The sequence below is a fragment of the Salmo trutta genome, chromosome 39, assembly GCF_901001165.1.
Source record: "Salmo trutta chromosome 39, fSalTru1.1, whole genome shotgun sequence".
Lineage (NCBI taxonomy): Eukaryota > Metazoa > Chordata > Actinopteri > Salmoniformes > Salmonidae > Salmo > Salmo trutta.
In genome coordinates this window covers 13,522,244-13,541,537 of record NC_042995.1, presented here as the reverse complement: position 1 = coordinate 13,541,537, position 19,294 = coordinate 13,522,244, and the positions used below count along the sequence as shown (strand labels likewise).

At 41.2% G+C, this 19,294-nt stretch overlaps 1 protein-coding gene across 3 annotated transcripts in view; it reads right to left on the bottom strand.

Annotated features, from left to right (window-relative positions):
* Window positions 1–19,294, bottom strand: part of LOC115179617 (multidrug resistance-associated protein 4-like) — a 35,616-nt gene that overhangs the window by 14,429 nt on the left and 1,893 nt on the right. For all 3 annotated transcript variants that reach the window (XM_029741249.1, XM_029741251.1, XM_029741250.1), the window contains exons 2-8: window positions 6,091–6,201; window positions 5,608–5,728; window positions 5,233–5,457; window positions 5,056–5,145; window positions 4,367–4,530; window positions 3,699–3,824; window positions 86–335 (exon numbers count right to left, since the gene is read on the bottom strand). In XM_029741249.1, coding sequence (XP_029597109.1) covers window positions 86–335; window positions 3,699–3,824; window positions 4,367–4,530; window positions 5,056–5,145; window positions 5,233–5,457; window positions 5,608–5,728; window positions 6,091–6,201 — 1,087 coding nt within the window. The remainder of the gene's footprint in view (window positions 1–85; window positions 336–3,698; window positions 3,825–4,366; window positions 4,531–5,055; window positions 5,146–5,232; window positions 5,458–5,607; window positions 5,729–6,090; window positions 6,202–19,294) is intronic.

The window sequence follows — 19,294 nt, the reverse complement described above, 5'->3', positions numbered from 1 at the left end:
CAAACAAACCTTACTAAACCACAATAACTCATTGCACCTAGGTGAGGCACAGCAGCCATTTTGTGCCAGATGATCTAGAGAGTACCTTGATCCTGCGGATACTGATGATGGTCTCGAACACCTTCTCTATGGCCTGTGGGAAGAAGAGGGTCACTGTGATCTTGATGGCACCATATAGAGACACTGCCACAAACACCCGGCTGGCTGAGATGGTGTTCCCCAGGAGGACGTAGACAGCGAAGGTGATGAAGACTATGATCTTACTGGCCGCAAAGAAGGAGGCCATATTGAGACCTCGCAGGTAGGAGCTTGACATGATCTTGGAGATCTCTTCCCTGAGGGAAGAATGAAATTCTTTCAATTATAATAATGCAATAAGAAACATTCTGTTAGACCTTTCCATTGATGGATTCTGGGTACTAACTCCTAAACTTGGGATAGGGTTAATTATCAGGTATCTTATTGAAATATTGAGTGCTTAGGTTTAGAGGGATTACACCAGAAGTTAATGGTTATCTGTAGGAGGAAGGTATAAGCTTTGAATGTGTTTAGTGCAGGGAAAGCGATGACGTGGCAGGCATTGATAAGAGGAGTGAGCACTTTGGGGTAGAGGTCAGGTCAGATGAAGTGAGGAAGAACAGATAGCACTAAGGTTCTGTCGAGCAACAGAGATGCATTGGCTGTTCAGATGTGTAGGAGGAGACTCAGCCTAGGAGGAAGGGTTAAATGTCAGTGCTTGTGTGAACAATGTTTGTCTGAATGCAGCTGTATTGACCCCCTGGGAAGAATAAACTTGGTTTGAGCTTTCATAGTGTCCGTTGAGTTTATACTCTGAGAATTAGAACCGAACACCATTAACCTATAAAAGTCTAAGCCGTTGGGGGGGGGGGGGTCATACCATGGATCATTTAGCTATTTGATTTGGAATTTTAGGACCCCTTTAGGTGTGTGTATTAAAAAATATATAATAATATTTTTGTTATTTGATAAAATATTGAATTGGGCCTTTACTACTGTAACCCATAGATTCGCAGTGAATAACATTAATAAATGACAAAAAAGTCAAACATTTATCATAAAGGAATATGGTTCTAGTAAATATAAGAAAGCTCACAAAATATTTACTTTTTTTGGACACCTATTTAACCCCTTATTTTTGATGGCACAAAAATACCTCCATACTTCCATTCCTTTGTATGGTCTACCTTCCGATGAGTTCCGTGACACTTGTTGGGGTCGTAGAGCAAAAACAGAGTACACCATCGTGTTCATGAGAGTCTCCCATTTCCACAGTGGGGTCATATTGGTTTGTAGCCCAAACGGTTCGGACGCTACAGACAGAAATTGGCTCATTAGCGTTGCTGAATTCTGAAGAGTCCAGTGGGGCTTGTGGGGGTTGTAGACCATAGAGTGGTCATATTAGGTAGTAGGCCAAAACGTTTGGACGCTGCAGACATTTTCCGTGCAGGCCAATTTTCGGGATGTCTAACGGTCTGACAAACAGCGCTGTAGCTCTGCTACTTTCCACCACAGTTGCGGAAGACTCTTCCGCAAAAAGACCTAGCTAGCCAAAGTCAACCAGTTCCTTTAAAAATTGCAATTCATTTTCTCAAATCGTGTTTGTCCGTTTCCCCATGCAAAAAAACTTCTAGCTTAAACTGACAGATTTTGCTGGTGATTTTTTAAACGATGTCCATTAGATTGACGTACGGATGCGTCAATAGACAAGGATTTTAAGAGGTTTTTCACTCATTGCGGAAACATGGAAGAAGAACGGCAGAATTACTATTACAGCTTTTATGCACTTTGCTGCAGCCAGGAATATGGGAGATAGTGTTTTGGGAATGGGAATTCCACAAATACCTCAGACATTCCACTAAAAGCTACCATAGAATGTAACATTCTGACACAAATAAATGCAACTTATCCTCGTGTTAAAGAACAAAGAGAAGCAGAAAGACTACAGCAAGGTCTCGGAGAGGGATCAGGGGACTAGACCTGTAATGTAACTGATAGCTGTTTGTTGGCAGCTGGTGAAGTGCATGTGGCTTTGCTACCTCTGTGAGCCCATGCTAGGGGTGCCTGGCACTCAGCCAAACACTATAAACCGCACATGCGGACATGCACACACTATATTCATACACATTGACTTATTCCACATTTGTTTTGTTGTGCCTGAATACAAAATGGATTATATTGATTTTATATCTCACCCATCTACACCAAATAACCCATAATGACAGTCAAAAGATATTTTTAGAATTTTTTACAAATGTATTGAAAATAAAATACAAATATATCTATAAGTATTCACAGCTTTGAGTCAAGTCTGGCTATTTAGCACTCTTATGGCTTGGGGGGTAGAAGCTGTCTTGGAGCCTATTGGTCTGAGAGCCAATGCTCCAGTACTGTTTGCCGGCCGGTACAGACCACATGGAAAGCTCAATTAATTAAAAAATTTAAAAATTATAAGAAGAAAGACGTGCCAAAATTCTGCATTTTGACATCTCCCTCTGTGCACCAACTGTGACTTCTAGGAAGGATTTAACCTTAACTTAACTTAGAACCTCTTAGGATGTAAGGTCCCTGCGTGGTTATTGTCCGGTTCCGACCAACATTTTCGCTTATAAATCCATCTGTGGATACCGTAGATCGAAAGGGCTTGTATTGAGCGATAGCCCTGGTTCCCTCGGATACAGTAGTATAACATTTTTAGAAGCATTGGACCAGAACCCTGATACTGTTTGACGTCTAAATTGGAACATCAGTCATGAATATTAGGCTATTAGCCTGTGTGATGTAGGATGTGAAATCTGAAACCACTTGAAGCTGGGATGTCCCTCCGACCATTTCATTTTCTCTTCAGACTGTCCATCAACCCCTGGCTGAACATACGTCACAGCCACGGACAAAGCACATGCCTGCAATCGCTACATCGTAGCGCAGCAGGAGAGAGTGGTTTCATCACGGAAAAATAAATTAAATTAAAAAACGTTTGCCATAGATGGACAGGATTAATATGAGATGAAAGGAGAGTTCATAACGAGTTCAGGAAGCCAAGCTAGAGCTCTGTGAGACGTTCACAGCGATGGGGGCAGACATTTTGATCAAGAGTGAAATTTAGAAAATATGAACATTTTCTCCAACAATAAACATACAGATACAGGCTCATCCTGACATGATCCTCCAGCATGACAATAACACCACACACAGGAATGAGCAGTATGGCTGATCTCCTGCAAGACAGGAGTGTCAGTGTTCTGCCATGGCCAGCGAAGAGCCCGGATCTCAATCCCATTGAGCACGTCTTTGACCTGTTGGATCGGAGGGTGAGGGCTAGGGCCATTGCCCCCCAGAAATGTCCGGGAACTTGCAGGTGCCTTGGTGGAAAAGTGGGGTAACATCTCACAGCAAGAACTGGCAAATCTGGTGCAGTCCATGAGGAGGAGATGCACTGAAGTACTTAATGAAGCTGGTGGCCACACCAGATACTGACTGTTACTTTTGATTTTGATCCCCCCTTTGTTCAGGGACACATTATTCCATTTCTGTTAGTCACATGTCTGTGGAACTTGTTCAGTTTATGTCTCAGTTGTTGAATCTTATGTTCATACAAATATTTACACGTTAAGTTTGCTGAAAATAAATGCAGTTGACAGTGAGAGGACGTTTCTTTTTTTGCTGAGTTTAGTTCTTACCTTCTGACATCATTGACCAGTGCTGAGAAGGGCTTTTCCCAGGCATACATTTTGATGATCCTGATTCCAGACACCACTTCATTCATGGTGCATATCCTATTGTCAGTCAAGGCAGATGTTTTACTCCTGCAAGAAAAGGAGGTCACTCAGTCAGTTCAGTCATATCTCCTCGTGAACAGAAACGACTGACGTTTCCTGAGTTTAACGAATCGATGGCAATGTTTAAATTGCATTTAACTAAGATAACTCTTTCGTAGAATCAGAGAAGTCTGCATTGCTTTAGGGTTTCATAACGCCTAATCAAAGCTATTACTTCCAGCACTTGTGTTGTTGATTGTGTGAACAACTGTCCAAGCAAGAGTTCACGGTTCAATTGCCAGTCATTATGCCAGCCAACATATGAAGCTAACTTTTCTTCACATGTGCTTAGAATGTTCCAAGAGGTAAATCATTACAGTAAAAACAGAGAAGGGGTTTAAGACAAGGACATCATTATAACATATAGGTTGACCCACGGGTTACCGTTGAACAGGTAGCTCTGACATAGTCAATGAAGCATAAGAGCCACTCACTGAAAAGCATTACCCCCTATAGATAAGGACGAGGTCAACTTTTCTCAAGAAGACCCCACTAAGTTCAAGCCATGTCGTGTAACTTATGTAATTCACCTGAGGGAGCCGAAGAGCTTTCCAAACATGGTCTGTAGTGGCAGGAGCAACACAAGGACAGCCACGCCTGCCAGGCAGGACGGGCCAATCTCATACCACAGGAGTATGATAACCACCACAGCCTGCAGAGGTGCTATCCAGAGGTAGTGCAGATTGGTGGTCACCTGCAAAGACCAGTGATCCCTGGTTTATTTAGCCGTTACATAATGTTTCTACGTAGTTGCATTTAGCATAACAAAGATGATCCTTCGAGCTGGATTCATGACCTACTACAGCGGCCAACAGGCCACGCTTGTCTTCATACCACTGAAGAAGCTGCATGGGCTCTCCATGTTACATACATTTATATTCCTTCAGTCTGGTTTGAGTTTAGCATCGAATAATTGTAAACATTTGTGCTAAGCAACAATCTGCATTTTCCATTCATCCATGACTTTTGTTCACTCCGTGTGAATTTAACTTATATACTTTAGTTGCAAGGACAGGATGACAGATGGCTTAAAGGCATTGCAGATATTGGTGCATTCCATTCCTGTACATTTGACGAAGGGTCAATTGTTATATATGGGGCCTCTGTCATATAGGCTACAGCCATGTTCTTCAGAAACCTACGGAATGAACTGAGGGAGGATATGCTCAACCATTTCATCCAAAGTATCCGCATGTCTTCATGCACTTCCTGCTTTTACCTCATCAAACTTATTGACATCGTTGGATAGCAGGTTCACTATTTGGCCTGTGGTTGTTTTTCCCATCGCTGCACTGCTGAGACACAGGGCCTATGGGGGAAATACATTTACTAGTAAATTGTTCTTGAAGATTTTAGTTTGTATAATTCTGTATGCAGGTATGTAGTGTATAATGACCTTCTTGTAGATCATGTGACACACAGCCACTCGTATCTTCATGCCGGTCCTCAGGACGTGGTAGTAATAATGAATTTGGAGGACGGTCAGCGCGACAGTGGACAGAGAGATACCAGCAGCGTAGCCAAAGGCCTCATATAGTGCGTCCATATCATCAGGATCGTACTTCTCAAAGTACTGGATCAACTTTCCCAAGAACACTGGCTGGATCACCTTAATCACCTCCTATTGGAGGAACAAGAGAAGAGGTAGAGATTTCAACCTGAACTCAAATCCACTTATTTACACTGTAAAACAAAACCCACTTACCATGTACTATATGTACATAGGTCAAATGTTATGTTCAAGAACCGGAAAACGTATATTTCTACATACTACGGTGAAACTAAAGATCCCCAACACGGCGTAGGGTTTCCCATAGCACTTCACAATGGCTTTGGTGAGTTTGGGCATCCGCAGCTCCTTGGCAGCCATTCGAACCTCCTTATCCCAATGCCTGGAGAGATTAGCACATTGTTAGACTATGATCGGAAAACAGAACAGAGCCTAAATACACAATGGTGCTAAGTTCAGTGTTTAGCATGAAACTCCACTCACTAGGGGATAGGGCTAGGCTAGGGGACAGGGCTAGGCTAGGGGACAGGGCTAGGCTAGGGGACAGGGCTAGGCTAGGGGACAGGGCTAGGCTAGGGGATAGGGCTAGGCTAGGGGACAGGGCAATGTCCTAGGGAAAGGGTTAGGCTAGGGGATAGGGCTAGGCTAGGAGATAGGGCAATGTCCTAGGGATAGGGCAATGTGTCCTAGGGATAGGGATGGGCCCTAGGGAGCAAAATAGAGCTGGGCCACAGTATGTCATACCTCTGTAGTTCCTCTCCCAGGACCTGAGAAGCATCATCAGGAAGCACTTGGTACATGTCATCTTCCTCTAGCCTCCGCTTATTTCCAATACTGAATAAAGGGGTTACCCAACTTATAAAGAAAAAGGAGAGAGAGAGAGAGCAGGTTAATTAACCAATGTATTAATTAACCAATGCAATAATTGGCCAGTGCAATAACCAATTAACTAATGCAATAATTAACCAATGCACATTGAGGAAAGAGAAAACACAAAATAGGAAGTGGATGTGTAAGAGCAACATTTAATCCATGAACCCAAATGTCAAAATGCACTGTACTAAATGTTCTGCTTTATGGGGGGTTGCTATTAGGATACACATTTAGTAGGAGGGCCTGGTTTTTGGAAGAACTCTACTGGCCTTGTTTGTTTGCACTGCCCTACGACAACTTGGTTGAAGAGTAACAAATTAAAATGTACCTTAAAAGATAAAGCTACTTAATTACGAATGACTGATTCAGGGTTCAAGTGTTAACTAATAGCTCATTTGTTTTAGTTGTGTCAGCCAACTTTACGTGACCTCAGGCACTCTCCCTCAGCAGCGTCACCGATAAAGGAATTAGTATGATACAGGTGGCAACTGTTTCGTGATCAATATGCAATAACAATGTTTTTACATCTAAATACAAGGAACACTGTGTACTTTTTCCCTTTCTCAGTACCACAAACCACACCGGTACAATTTTATAAATGTCGACATAGAATTTTTTTGTTCGACATGGTGGGATCTTTTTGTGTCAGTAAAATTAATTATACGAGAAATGGCAGTGGAAACCCTCTATGCGCAAATATTGATATAATAACCATAATATCGTAGTACATTTGGACTCACGAGATATGTTGTGTGGTCCTCCCACTACGATTTGGGAAAGATACAAATGAAATCAATTATGATGAACTTCACAGGCTGCTGAATTTGCAAGATGAGGAGTTTGATGCTCCTTTCCAAAAAATATCGAGGGTCTTATTCTGGCCACATGATCGATGCTTGGCTGCCGTTTGACAAATACAAAATCGCTGTTATCCATAATAATCTCATAAATGTAGGTAGCCTACCCACACTGCATCTGCGAGCTGTTGGTTAAAGCAGGGTTTCCCAAACTCGGTCCTGGGACCCTCCCTGGGTACGCGTTTAGTTTTTGCCCTGCCACTACACAGCTTATTCAAATAACCAACCCATTCAGCACTTGGGAATTTAAAATGCAAAAGTTATTTTTATGTGCAATGCGTAATCATGCACAGCCTTTTATCCACTAAAAGTCAGTTTGATGGAAACATCTCTGGTCTAAAATGTGCAACTTGTTTTATGCAGATTTTTTAAAAATATTTGCATGGAAATCTGTCGCTAACTTAATGGAAGCCTAGCTACTGTTACCTTGTTTTTCAGCTTGAAAGAACATTGCAACTGGTTGCCTCCTTGACTGAACCAATGAGTAGTGTGGAATTGCACATTCAGATCTGGATGTATCAAATCACATATTTTCATCTTGCTCAAAACAACCAGTTCATCATACTGTGCATCAACACTGTGCAACATTCTCTCTGAAATCTAGTGGTGCTTTATGACACATGGGATAGATAGTTAACTTTCTGACTGACCTGTGATCAGTTTGCTTGCTTTTCTCTACTGGTTTTGTGGTGTTATTTAATCCTGGAAAATGCTGCATGGATAATCAGGCAGCATTGAATGGATAATCAGGCAGCATTGTCTGTGGCCAGCCCCGCCACTTCAACTGAAGGATGGGGCTGGAGAAATGTAACTGCTCTCAAAATGTAATAGACGCTTTACATTGATTGTTTACAAGACTCAAAAGACAACAAAAATATAAACAAGAGTAATACAAGTACAACCATAGTTTGGGTTTTGATACCTGAAATGACCATGTAACAGCAGAGAATATCCAGATTCTCTTTAAAAAAAAGACCACTGACACTTAAAGGAAAATTCCACCCAAAAACTATATTTTAGTATTTGTTTTATTAATCTATTGTTGATATGGTAAGTGTACCTAATAAGCCCACCAAAATCTAAGTTTAGACATTTATAATACATACTGCCCTGATTTTTTTTTGGGGGGGGGGGGGGGTCAAATAAAAAATTAAGTGTCGATAAAATGTAAGATGAATCTCTCATCAAGTTTTATGACTTTACTTTAAAAAATGTTGTAACAAGAGATACAGATATTTGAGAAAATATGTGAAAAGTCCAGACTGGGCTTAATGTGTACCGAATGTACCTTTTCAGCCCATGAGAGTTCCAAATAAGCCCACCTCTTATATAATTAATTTCCAAATGTCCAAAACTTACAAAACAGACATTTAAGTAAAATGTGATTATATTAAATGTCCCCTAAAGTTAATAGAATAAACTGATCATTACTATTCATCATGATGAAAGTAGCACTCAACAGGGGGGTGTCCAATTGTATCCACAGATATCAAGGTACACCTGATTCAACTAATCAAAGACTTCAATCAAGACCTGACTAGTTGAATCAGGTGTGATTTTGTTTGGTTAGAACAAAACCCTGTACCCACACTGGCCCTCTGTGGATAAGAAGCCATGCACAAAGACTAACACACACCACTTTCAATGAATTATCTGAAAGCTGATTCACATTTGCTGTACTGCTATTCTTGTTAGTTGAACTTGTCTATCTAAAGCCAGTTGAACCATTTTTATTTATAGCCATTTACATTCTGCATAGAGGGAGTCATTTTGTGCTATGCTACCCTTCAAGCCCAACTTATAAAAATGTATCCCCTTTGGAAAGTATTCAGGCCACTTGACTTTTTCCACATTTTGTTACAGTATTATTATAAAATTGATTACACCCCCCCCCCCCCCCAATCTACACACACACACACACACACACACACACACACACACACACACACACACACACACACACACACACACACACACACACACACACACACACACACACACACACACACACCCATAATGACAAAGCAAAAACAGGTTTAGATTTTTTTAATGTATATAATAATAAATAAAAAAAAGTAATGACATTTACATAAGTATTCAGACCCAGTACGCAGTACTTTTGGCAGCAATTACAGCCTTGAGTCTTCTTGGGTATGACGCTATGAAGCTTGGCACACCTGTATTTGAGGAGTTTCTCCCATTCTTCTTTGCAGATCCTCTGAAGCTCTGTCCGGTTGGGTGGGGAGTGTTGCTGCACAGCTATTTTCAGATCTCTTCAGAGATGTTCAAATCGGGTTCAAGTCCGGGCTCTGGCTAGGCCACTCAAGGTCATTCAGAGACTTGTCCCAAAGCCACTTCTGCGTTGTCTTGGCTGTGTGCTTAGGGTCATTTTCCTGTTGGAAGGTGAACGTTAACCTGCTCAGGACCTCAGACTGGGGCTTTCATCAAGGATCCTGACTGGTCTCCCAATCCCTGCCGCTGAAAAACACCCCACAGCATATGCTGCCACCACAATGCTTCACCGTAGGTATGGTGCCAGGTTTCCTCCAGAAGTGATGCTTGGCATTCAGGCCAAAGAGTTCAATCTTGGTTTCATCAGACCAGAGAATCTTTCTCATGGTCTGAGCGTTTTTAGGTGCGTGACCATCGAGTTCTTGGTCACCTCCCTGACCAAGGCCCTTCTCCCCCAATTTCTCATTTTGGCCGGGCGGCCAGCTCTTGGAAGAGTCTTGGTGGTTCTAAACTTCTTCCACTTAAGAATGATGAAGGCCACTGTGTTCTTGGGGACCTTCAATGCTGCAGAAATGTTTGGTACCCTTCCCCAGATCTGTGCCTTGACACAATCCTGTCTAGGGGCTCTATGGACAATTGCTTCGACCTCATGGCTTCATTTTTGCTCTGACATGCACTGTCAACTGTGGGATATTATATAGACAGGTCTGTTCCTTTCCAAATCATGTCCAATCAATTGAATTTACCACAGGTGGACTCCAATCAAGTTGTAGAAACATCCTCAAGGATGATCAATGAAAACAGAATGCAACGGAGGTTAATTTCGAGTTTCATTGCAAAGGGTCTGAACACTTACAGTTGAAGTCGGAAGTTTACATACATTCAAACTCGTTTTTTAACCACTCCACAAATTTCTTGTTAACAAACTATAGGTTTGGCAAGTCGGTTAGGACATCTTCTTTGTGCATGACAGAAGTAATTTTTCCAACAATTATTTACAGACAGATTATTTCACTTATAAATCACTGTATCACAATTCCAGTGGGTCAGAAGTTTACATACACTAAGTTGACTGTGCCTTTAAACAGCTTGGAAAATTCCAGAAAATGATGTCATGGCTTTAAAAGCTTCTGATAGGCTAATTGACATCCTTTGAGTCAATTGGAGTTGTACCTGTGGATGTATTTCAAGGCTTACCTTCAAAATCAGTGCCTCTTTGCTTGACATCATGGGAAAATCAAAAGAAATCAGCCAAGACCTCAGAAAAACAATTGCAGACCTCCACAAGTCTGGTTCATCCTTGGGAGCAATTTCCAAACACCTGAAGGTACCACGTTCATATGTACAAACAATAGTACGCAAGTATAAACACCATGGGACCACGCAGCCATCATACCGCTCAGGAAGGAGACGCGTTCTGTCTCCTAGAGATGAACATACTTTGATGTGAAAAGTGCAAATCAATCCCAGAACAAAAGCAAAGGACCTTGTGAAGATGCTGGAGGAAACGGGTACAAAAGTATCTATATCCACAGTAAAATGAGTCCTATATCGACATAACCTGAAAGGCCGCTCAGCAAGGAAGAATCCACTGCTCCAAAACTGCCATAAAAAAAGCCAGACTACGGTTTGCAACTGAACATGGGGACAAAGATCGTCCATTTTAGAGAAATGTCCTCTGGTCTGATGAAACAAAAATGGAACTGTTTGGCAATAATGACCATCGTTATGTTTGGAGGAACAAGGGGGAGGCTTGCAAGCTTAAGAACACCATCCCAACCGTGAAGCACGGGGCTGGCAGCATCATGTTGTGGGGGTGCTTTGCTGCAGGAGGGACTGGTGCACTTCACAAAATAGATGGCATCATGGGGTTGGAAAATTATGTGGCTATATTGAAGCAGCATCTCAAGACATCAGTCAGGAAGTTAAAGCTTGGTCGCAAATGGGTCTTCCAAATGAACAATGACCCCAAGCATACTTCCAAAGTTGTAGCAAAATGGCTTAAAGACAACAAAGTCAAGGTACTGGAGTGGCCATCACAAAGCCCTGACCTCAATTCTATAGAAAACGTGTGGGCAGAACTGAAAAAGTGTGTGCAAGCAAGGAGGCCTACAAACCTGACTCTGTTACACCAGCACTGTCAGGAGGAATGGGCCACAATTCACCCAACTTACTGGAAGAAGCTTGTGGAAGGCTACCCGAAATGTTTGACCCAAGTTAAACATTTTAAATGCAATGCTACCAAATACTAATTGAGTATGTAAACTTCTGACCCACTGGGAATGTGATGAAAGAAATAGAAGCTGAAATAAATCACTCTCAAATATTATTCTGACATTTCACATTCTTAAAATAAAGTGTTAACCCTATAACTGACCTAAAACAGGGAATTTGTACTAGGATTAAATGTCAGGAATTGTGAAAAACTGAGTTTAAATGTATGTGGCTAAGGTGTATGTAACCTTCCGACTTCAACTGTATGTAAATAAGGTATTGATGTTTATTTTTAAGAAGTTAGTCAAAATTACTCAAACTTGTTTTCACTTTGTCATTCTGGGGTATTGTGTGTAGATTGCTGTGGAATGTTTTATTTGATCCATTTCAGAATAAGGCTGTAACGTAGCAAAATGTGGAAAAAGTCAAGGGATCTGAATTCTTTCCCAAGGTACTATATAACGATGCAAGGTTAATTTAACAGTAAAATTGGACAAAATGCATATTATTTTGTTGTAGATCAGCAAGTTATGTTGCTACTGTGTGACTGTGACATGCAGGCACGACTGCTAGCATGAAAAACCCATTTCATCAATTGCTAAGAAATAGTAATTAATGTCCATGAAAAATGCTATACACATTAACTCTTAATTTTACAGAAGGTATGATCACTTATCCGAGAGGGCACAAAAAATATGTTTATCTGAGGGTCACCTCAAGTTTTTTTTGCGGCTTTGAAATTGGCCACTAGGGAACTTACACAGAACGGTAAATAACTTAATAATAAAACATCTGATTGGCTTAGAATAAAAACGTATGGATATAACAACCATATCAATTGGTTGAAACATTCAACAGCAGAAAATAGTTTTGTTTCATGGTGGGCTTAAATGGGTATGTGAGCTTAATAGGTAGTCCCAAAATGTTTTGCATGTCAGCAAATCAAGTTTAAGATATATCACTTTCCAAATACAGAAATATATGATGCGTTTTGCTTTATAGGATGCAAAATGCATCACACCGGCTGTAATTCGGTATTTTTAAATGTATACATTTTGAAACTTGATTGCAAAACATTTTGGGACTATATCAACAATGCATTAATGAAACAAATACCAAAAGAAGAGTTTTTTATCACTTTACAGGACAGTCTTCTGTTCTGTAATGATTACAGAACATACAGTAAATAGCTTAGTTACTCTCTTGAAAATGACAACAATGTAGCCTTTAGGGGAAATAGCACTGGATCTTCATCATCCTGAAGAATAATAAAACATTTAATAAGGCTGATTCTGTAAGTTATTTGTGTTTTGTTTACAATTACACCATGGCATTGTTGAATACTTGGATTTGCCCAAAACGTAATTGTATTCAGGACATAAAGTTAATATCTTTGCGACATTTTGGGGAGTGTTACTTTAGTGCCTTGTTGCAAACAGGATACATGTTTTGGAATATTTTATTCTGCATAGACTTACTTTTCACTCTGTCACTTATGTTAGTATTGTGGAGTAACTACAATGTTGTTGATCCATCCTCAGTTCTCATATCACAGCCATTAAACTCTGTAATGGTTTTAAAATCACCATTGCCTCATGGTGAAATCCCTGAGGGGTTTCCTTCCTCTCCGGCAACAGAGTTAGGAAGGACGCCTGTATCTTTGTAGTGACTGGGTGTATAGATACACGATCCAAAGTGTAATTACTAACTTTACCATGCTCAAATGGATATTCAATGTCTGCTTTTTTTTACCCAGCTACCAATAGGTGCCCTTCTTTGCGAGGCATTGGAAAACCTTCCTGGACTTTGTGGTTGAATCTGTGCTTGAAATTCACTACTCGATTGAGGGACCTTAAGATAATTGTATGTGTGGGGTACAGAGATGAGGGAGTCATTCAAAAATCATGTTAAACAATACTGCACACAGAGTCCATGCAACGTATTGTGACTTAGGCACATTTTTACTCCTTAACTTATTTAGGCGTGGCATAACAAAGAGGTTGAATACTTATTTACTAAAGACATTTCAGCCTCATTTTTAATTCATTTGGAAACATTTCTAAAACCATTATTCTAGTACGATATTATGGGGTATTGTGGTAGGCCAGTGACACAAAATCTATATTTAATAAATTTTTAATTCAGGCTGTAACACGACAAAAATGAGGAAAAAGTCAAGGGTTGTGAATACTTTCTGAAGGCACTTCAGCTTGCTTGCGTCAGAGATTAGGCTTTTGGAATGAGCTTGACATCGGCAAGTCCTTGTGCTGGTAAAGTTGTCAGTCAGACTTCTGTCATCATTATAGAAGCCATGCAAATCAAACAATATTTGGACATAGCCATCTAGTTGTAACCCTGAAAGTTAACAAGTTAACAAACCATATTGACATTATATTTTATTAGCTAGCCAGCCAATTTGACATGGTCAGGCTCTAGCTTTTTGGGGGCCCTAAGCACGATTTGGTTGCCCCCGCCACACCTTAGTGGCAGTTTTTAGTGGCTCCCATCTTGACGGTAGAGAGAAAAACTTAAGTTTTAAAATTTTATTTCCTGCAATTCTACACATGTAATCGATGTAGCCTATCATGTCTGTCAGCAGAAATCATGATTAAACACTCATAAAAACAATGTTGTGTCACGACGTGGCCCTTTTGGGTGTATATTGTGGCTCCCTCCCTCTCTCACATCAGGTTTTACAACGGTCATAAATTCCTGGTGGAAACTCTCAGTATGGAGGGAGAGAGCCTATGGAGAACAAAGACATTCTCCTTGCCAAAACTCCTAATTAAACAAGAGAATTAAACAATGTTTTATAATTTTTTATTTCAATTATTTTACTTTAATTAAAAGTTAGATTTTTGTGAATATTTTGAATGAAAGACTAAGAGCATAAACATTTTTTTTTTTTTAACCAGGGGTGCCAATACTAGTGGAGAGCACTACTGGTTATGTGTACTACTGGTTATGATTGCAGACAAAGCCCAGAGAACGGGATGGTGCAATACTGAATTAGTCATATTTTGATAAGGTGTATGCATGGGGATGTCCACTTCACCCAGAGGTATGCCCATGCTGTAGAGATACACCTGGCTGACTGAAACTGCACTGTTGTAGGCATAATACAGCTTGTGCGGTCTAGTCTTGCTCTGGCAAACAAATCCATTACATTAGCTATCAAATGTGAAGTCAACTCAACTGAGGAGTAATAGACAATGGAGACTTAACTTGAAAAACGAGCAAGACACCTCTTTCCGGTTTCCCTGACTTCGTTAAAATAATTACATACATACATTACATACACACATACATACATAGTTATGCTTGTTCGGGTAGCACTCCTCACATGCCATTTGGTGTACGTTATTTTTGTTGTTGAGATGAAACTGCCAAAACTCTGAAAGGAATTATTGTACGTCAGCTTCATTAAATAGTGCCCGCAAAACACCAGTCTCAACGTCAACAATGAAGAGGCGACTCCAGGATGCTGGCCTTCTATGCAGAGTTGCAAAGAAAAAGCCATATCTCAGACTGGCCAATAAAAATAAAATATTAAGATGGGCAAAAGAACACAGACACTGGACAGAGGAACTCTGCCTAGAAGGCCAGCATCCCGGAGTCGCCTCTTCACTGTTGATGTTGAGACTGGTGTTTGCGGGTACGAGAGCTTCAGTTTCTTGGCAATTTCTCGCATGGAATAGCCTTAATTTCTCAGAACAAGAATAGACTGACGAGATTCAGAAGAAAGTTCTTTGTTTCTGGCCATTTTGAGCCTGTAATCGAACCCACAAATGCTGATGCTCCACTAGTCTAAAGAAGGCCAGTTTTATTGCTTCTTTAAATCAGAACTACAGTTTAATGTGCTAACATAATTGCAAAATGGTTTTCTAAACGATCAATTAACCTTTTAAAATGATCAAATTTAATTAGATAACACAACGTGCCATTGGAACACAGGAGTGATGGTTGCTGATAATGGGCCTCTGTACGTCTATGTAAATATTCCATTATTTTTTTTTTAAATCTGCCGTTTCCAGCTACAATAGTCATTTACAACATTAACAATGTCTACACTGTATTTCTGATCAATTTGATGTTATTTTAATGGACAAAAAAAAGTGCTTTTCTTTTAAAAACATTTCTATGTGACCCCAAACTTTTGAACGGTAGTGTACGTTCAACCTTTTGGCAGGTATCTGGCTCCATACACACCTTCCACATTGTTAATTATTTTCCATAGAACGCATAGGTTGTGTTCGTAAATTCAATCTGGAGTGCCAGAGTGCACTCGTAAATTCAGAGTGTTTAGCTTTCAGAGCCTTCAGAGCGCAGACTGGACACTTTGACCGAGGCGTAGAGTTCATCTGAACGTTCTGACCTCACATCGGCAGTCAAGCACCCAAGATAACTGGCTAACGTGTTGGCTAGCTTGCTAGCTAGCTACTGTAACATCCACAGTTGTTTAGATGTCTTATGTTTATAAGGACTGCTGTCGGGGCGTTCGTATACTTCAGTTTAACTTCAATCCAAAGTATGCTGGCATTATTGTTCACATAGTATATCACTCCTACTGTCTGGCTACTGTATAGCATGCAACTGGAACCCCACAGTACGAATACACGGACTGGATTATGGCATAATGTTCACTACATTACATCCCTCCCTTATTTCAAAATAAAGAAACTTAGGTTATCACTACTGGTTGGTATAAAATTCACTTGGGATACAACATTAAGGTTAACTATTTCACCGTTTTTGAACTTGATTAATTACATCTCTTCAAAGAGATATCTTGGACGTCTTCTATTGGTTCTCATAGGGTATCAAGGGTTTGAATCTGGGTTTTGATCTGGTTGTTCAGCGTCCTGTGGACAAGTGTTCAGGTCGTCTTCTTCCGACAGCTCGGGGTCGAAGTCAACAGGTATTAACAGTGGGAGCTTTTAAAAGAATGATGTGTTTCTGGATTACAGACATCCAGAACGCGTCACTGTAATCACCGAACCTTTGATTCTCACAACTTAAGGTTTAGGAACGTAGGAAGTCATGAGTTTTCCTTTGACTTGATGACAGCAGAGTACCGTGTCTCCTGGTTTGAGTGTGGAGGGTTGTGCTTGGTTCTTGTAGTCAGCAGTCTCTTTCATACGTTGCTTAGCACGTTGATCAGTGTCACGTAGCTTGGTGTTTGGTGCAAAGTGAGGCATTGTGGGAAGTGTAGTGCAGAGTTTTCTTCCAAACATCAGCTCTGCTGGGGTTTGTTGAGTAGTTCTGTGAGGGTTTGCGCGGTAGTTTCCCCTGAAAACTGTAGAGATTTTGTTTCCAAGGTTTTCCTTCAGAGTTTGTGGCTGTGACAGTTTTCTTGTTTTCTTATGAAGCGTTTTGCTTCGGATTTAGCTCTCGGCCAGTAAGGTGTTATCTTTCTATGTTTAAATCCAAGGTAGTGGCTGAAATCTGTGAAGGACTGTCCATTGAAGGGAGGTCCATTGTCTTTTTTTACAGTCTCAGGTACTCCAAAGGAGGAGAAAACTTTGTTAAGCTTGGGAAGGACAGAAGTGGCTGATGTGGACTTCACGATACCTTGAGTATTCGTCGACAACTACAAGTAGGTAGTCACCCGATGGGAAAGGCCCACAGAAATCGACTGATACTTCTAGCCAAGGACCTTTGGGTAGTTTTGACATAGACAGTGGTTCCATATGATTTTCTGCAGTGGCAGCTTGACATGGAATGCAGTGCTGAATTGCTTTCTTCCACCATGTCATCTATGCCTGGAAACCACACCTTCTCTCTCAGTAGGTGTTTGTTTTCACAATACCTAGATGTCCTGTGTGAACTAGATTGATTGCTTTTTTTGTAGAGAGATTGGAAGAACGAGCCGTGTTCCTCTTAGGATGACATTTGATTGTGCGTTGACTGGTTAGTTCATGTCTCATGCTAAAGAGTGCTTTTAATGTTTGGAAATCAGCATCTTGTGTGTCACGCGGTGAATCTTGCCAGGTTCCTGTGGACAATAGGCGCATCACCTTCTGTAGAGCAGAGCATCTTTGTTTCTTCTTGCACCTCTTCTAGAGTCATCGCTTTGGGAACTGTGTTGTCAATGATAAAGTTCACATATTCCTCTGCCATGCGAGAGGTTCGTGGGGTTTCCCCTGCGATGGGATGTCTCTTGACATGTAGTCGGCAGGGTTGTCTTTACCGGCTTTGTACTTCACAGTGTAGCTGTATGGTTGTAGTCTCAGTCGCCATCGCTCTCAAGTCATGCTGGGGGTGTGGGTGTTGAAGATAAGCTCTAGTGGTTTATGGTCTGTGAAGTGAGCTCCATAGAGATACAAGTGAAAGTGTTCGCATGCCCAGATGATCGCCAGAGCTTCTCTCTCGGTTTGTGAGTAGCGCTGTTCAACCTCAGAGCGCTCGGCAGGTATATTCAATGATATGGGCGTCTTTGTCACTTGTAGGGTTGTGCCGACTTAGTATGGTACCTAAACCAACTGGGCTGGCGTCAACTAACAGTGTCGACCTCTTGGCTGGGTCAAAGTAGGCCATCGTCGTGTGCTGCATCAGACAGGTTCTTAATTTGTCCATCGCAGACTGGTGCTATGGTCTGTGCGGTTGTTGCAAAGTCTGGTATGAACAGTTAGCAGTATTGTATCATGCCCAGTGAACAGTAAACTTCCGAGGCATTTTGAGGTGCTGGCAGAATCTGTATGGCTTTGATTTTCTTTGGATGCTCCGAAATGCCTTTCTCTGAGAAAACATGGCTGTAAACACTCGTGTTGTTTTGCTGTATTCACATTTTTCCTTGTTCAGCGTGAGATCTTACGCAATCTCTGAAACACAGCTTTAAGACTTGCGTTGTGTTCATCTTGAGATCTACCATAGACTAGGATGTCGTCGCTCACGTTTCTCACGTTGGGAATGCCTTGCAGCACCTGCTGTATTGCATTTTGAAACACCTCGGCAGCTGAATTTATGCCAGAGTTCAGTCTGGTGTATCTCAATAGGCCAGTATGTGTAGTGAAGGTTGTGAGTCTGGATGTAACTCAAGCTGAATGTATCCAGCATTAAAATCTAGCTTGGAGAACACCACCGCTCCATTCAGATCATGGATGAGGTCGTCAACCATTGGTGTGATGTGTTCAGAAGGTGCATGTCGACACAGACAAACTTTATCAGGCGTCTTGGGTTTTGGTGTGACCACTATTGGGGATACCCATGGCATTGGCCCACTGATTTTTCCGATGTCTTGGCTTTTAAGTGTGTCAAGCTCTTGTTGAACTTTTTCGCTCATGTGAAAAGGAATCCTCCTGTGTGGTTGTACTGCTGGTTGCACGGTGTCATCAATGTGCAGCTTCACTTGAAAGTCCGTTTTCCTATACCTTGGAAGAGGTCCTGGTATTCATTGGTAAGCTGGCTTATGAATGAACCATCAGCTGGTTCAGTTGGGGTGGATAGTGGGTTGATTATTTTCAGAAGTCCAAGGTCTGTTGCTGTCTGACAGCTAAGTAGTGAGCCAGAGTCACCTTTGATTACATAGAAAGTGGTATCCACCGTCTTAGTCTTGGAGCGGATTGGTGCTGTGAATTTTCCTCTCAGTGGAAATGGTTCGATGAGCCGTAAGCAAAGATGTTTGCTTTAACATTGTTGATGAAAAAAAAAAAACAGGCTAACACTTGCTCCCAAATCACTAATAACATCCACAGTTGTGTTCATAATGTTAACTTGGGCGTGTGGTTGCGACGGTTTCTGTAGTGTACACACAACATACACATATACATCCA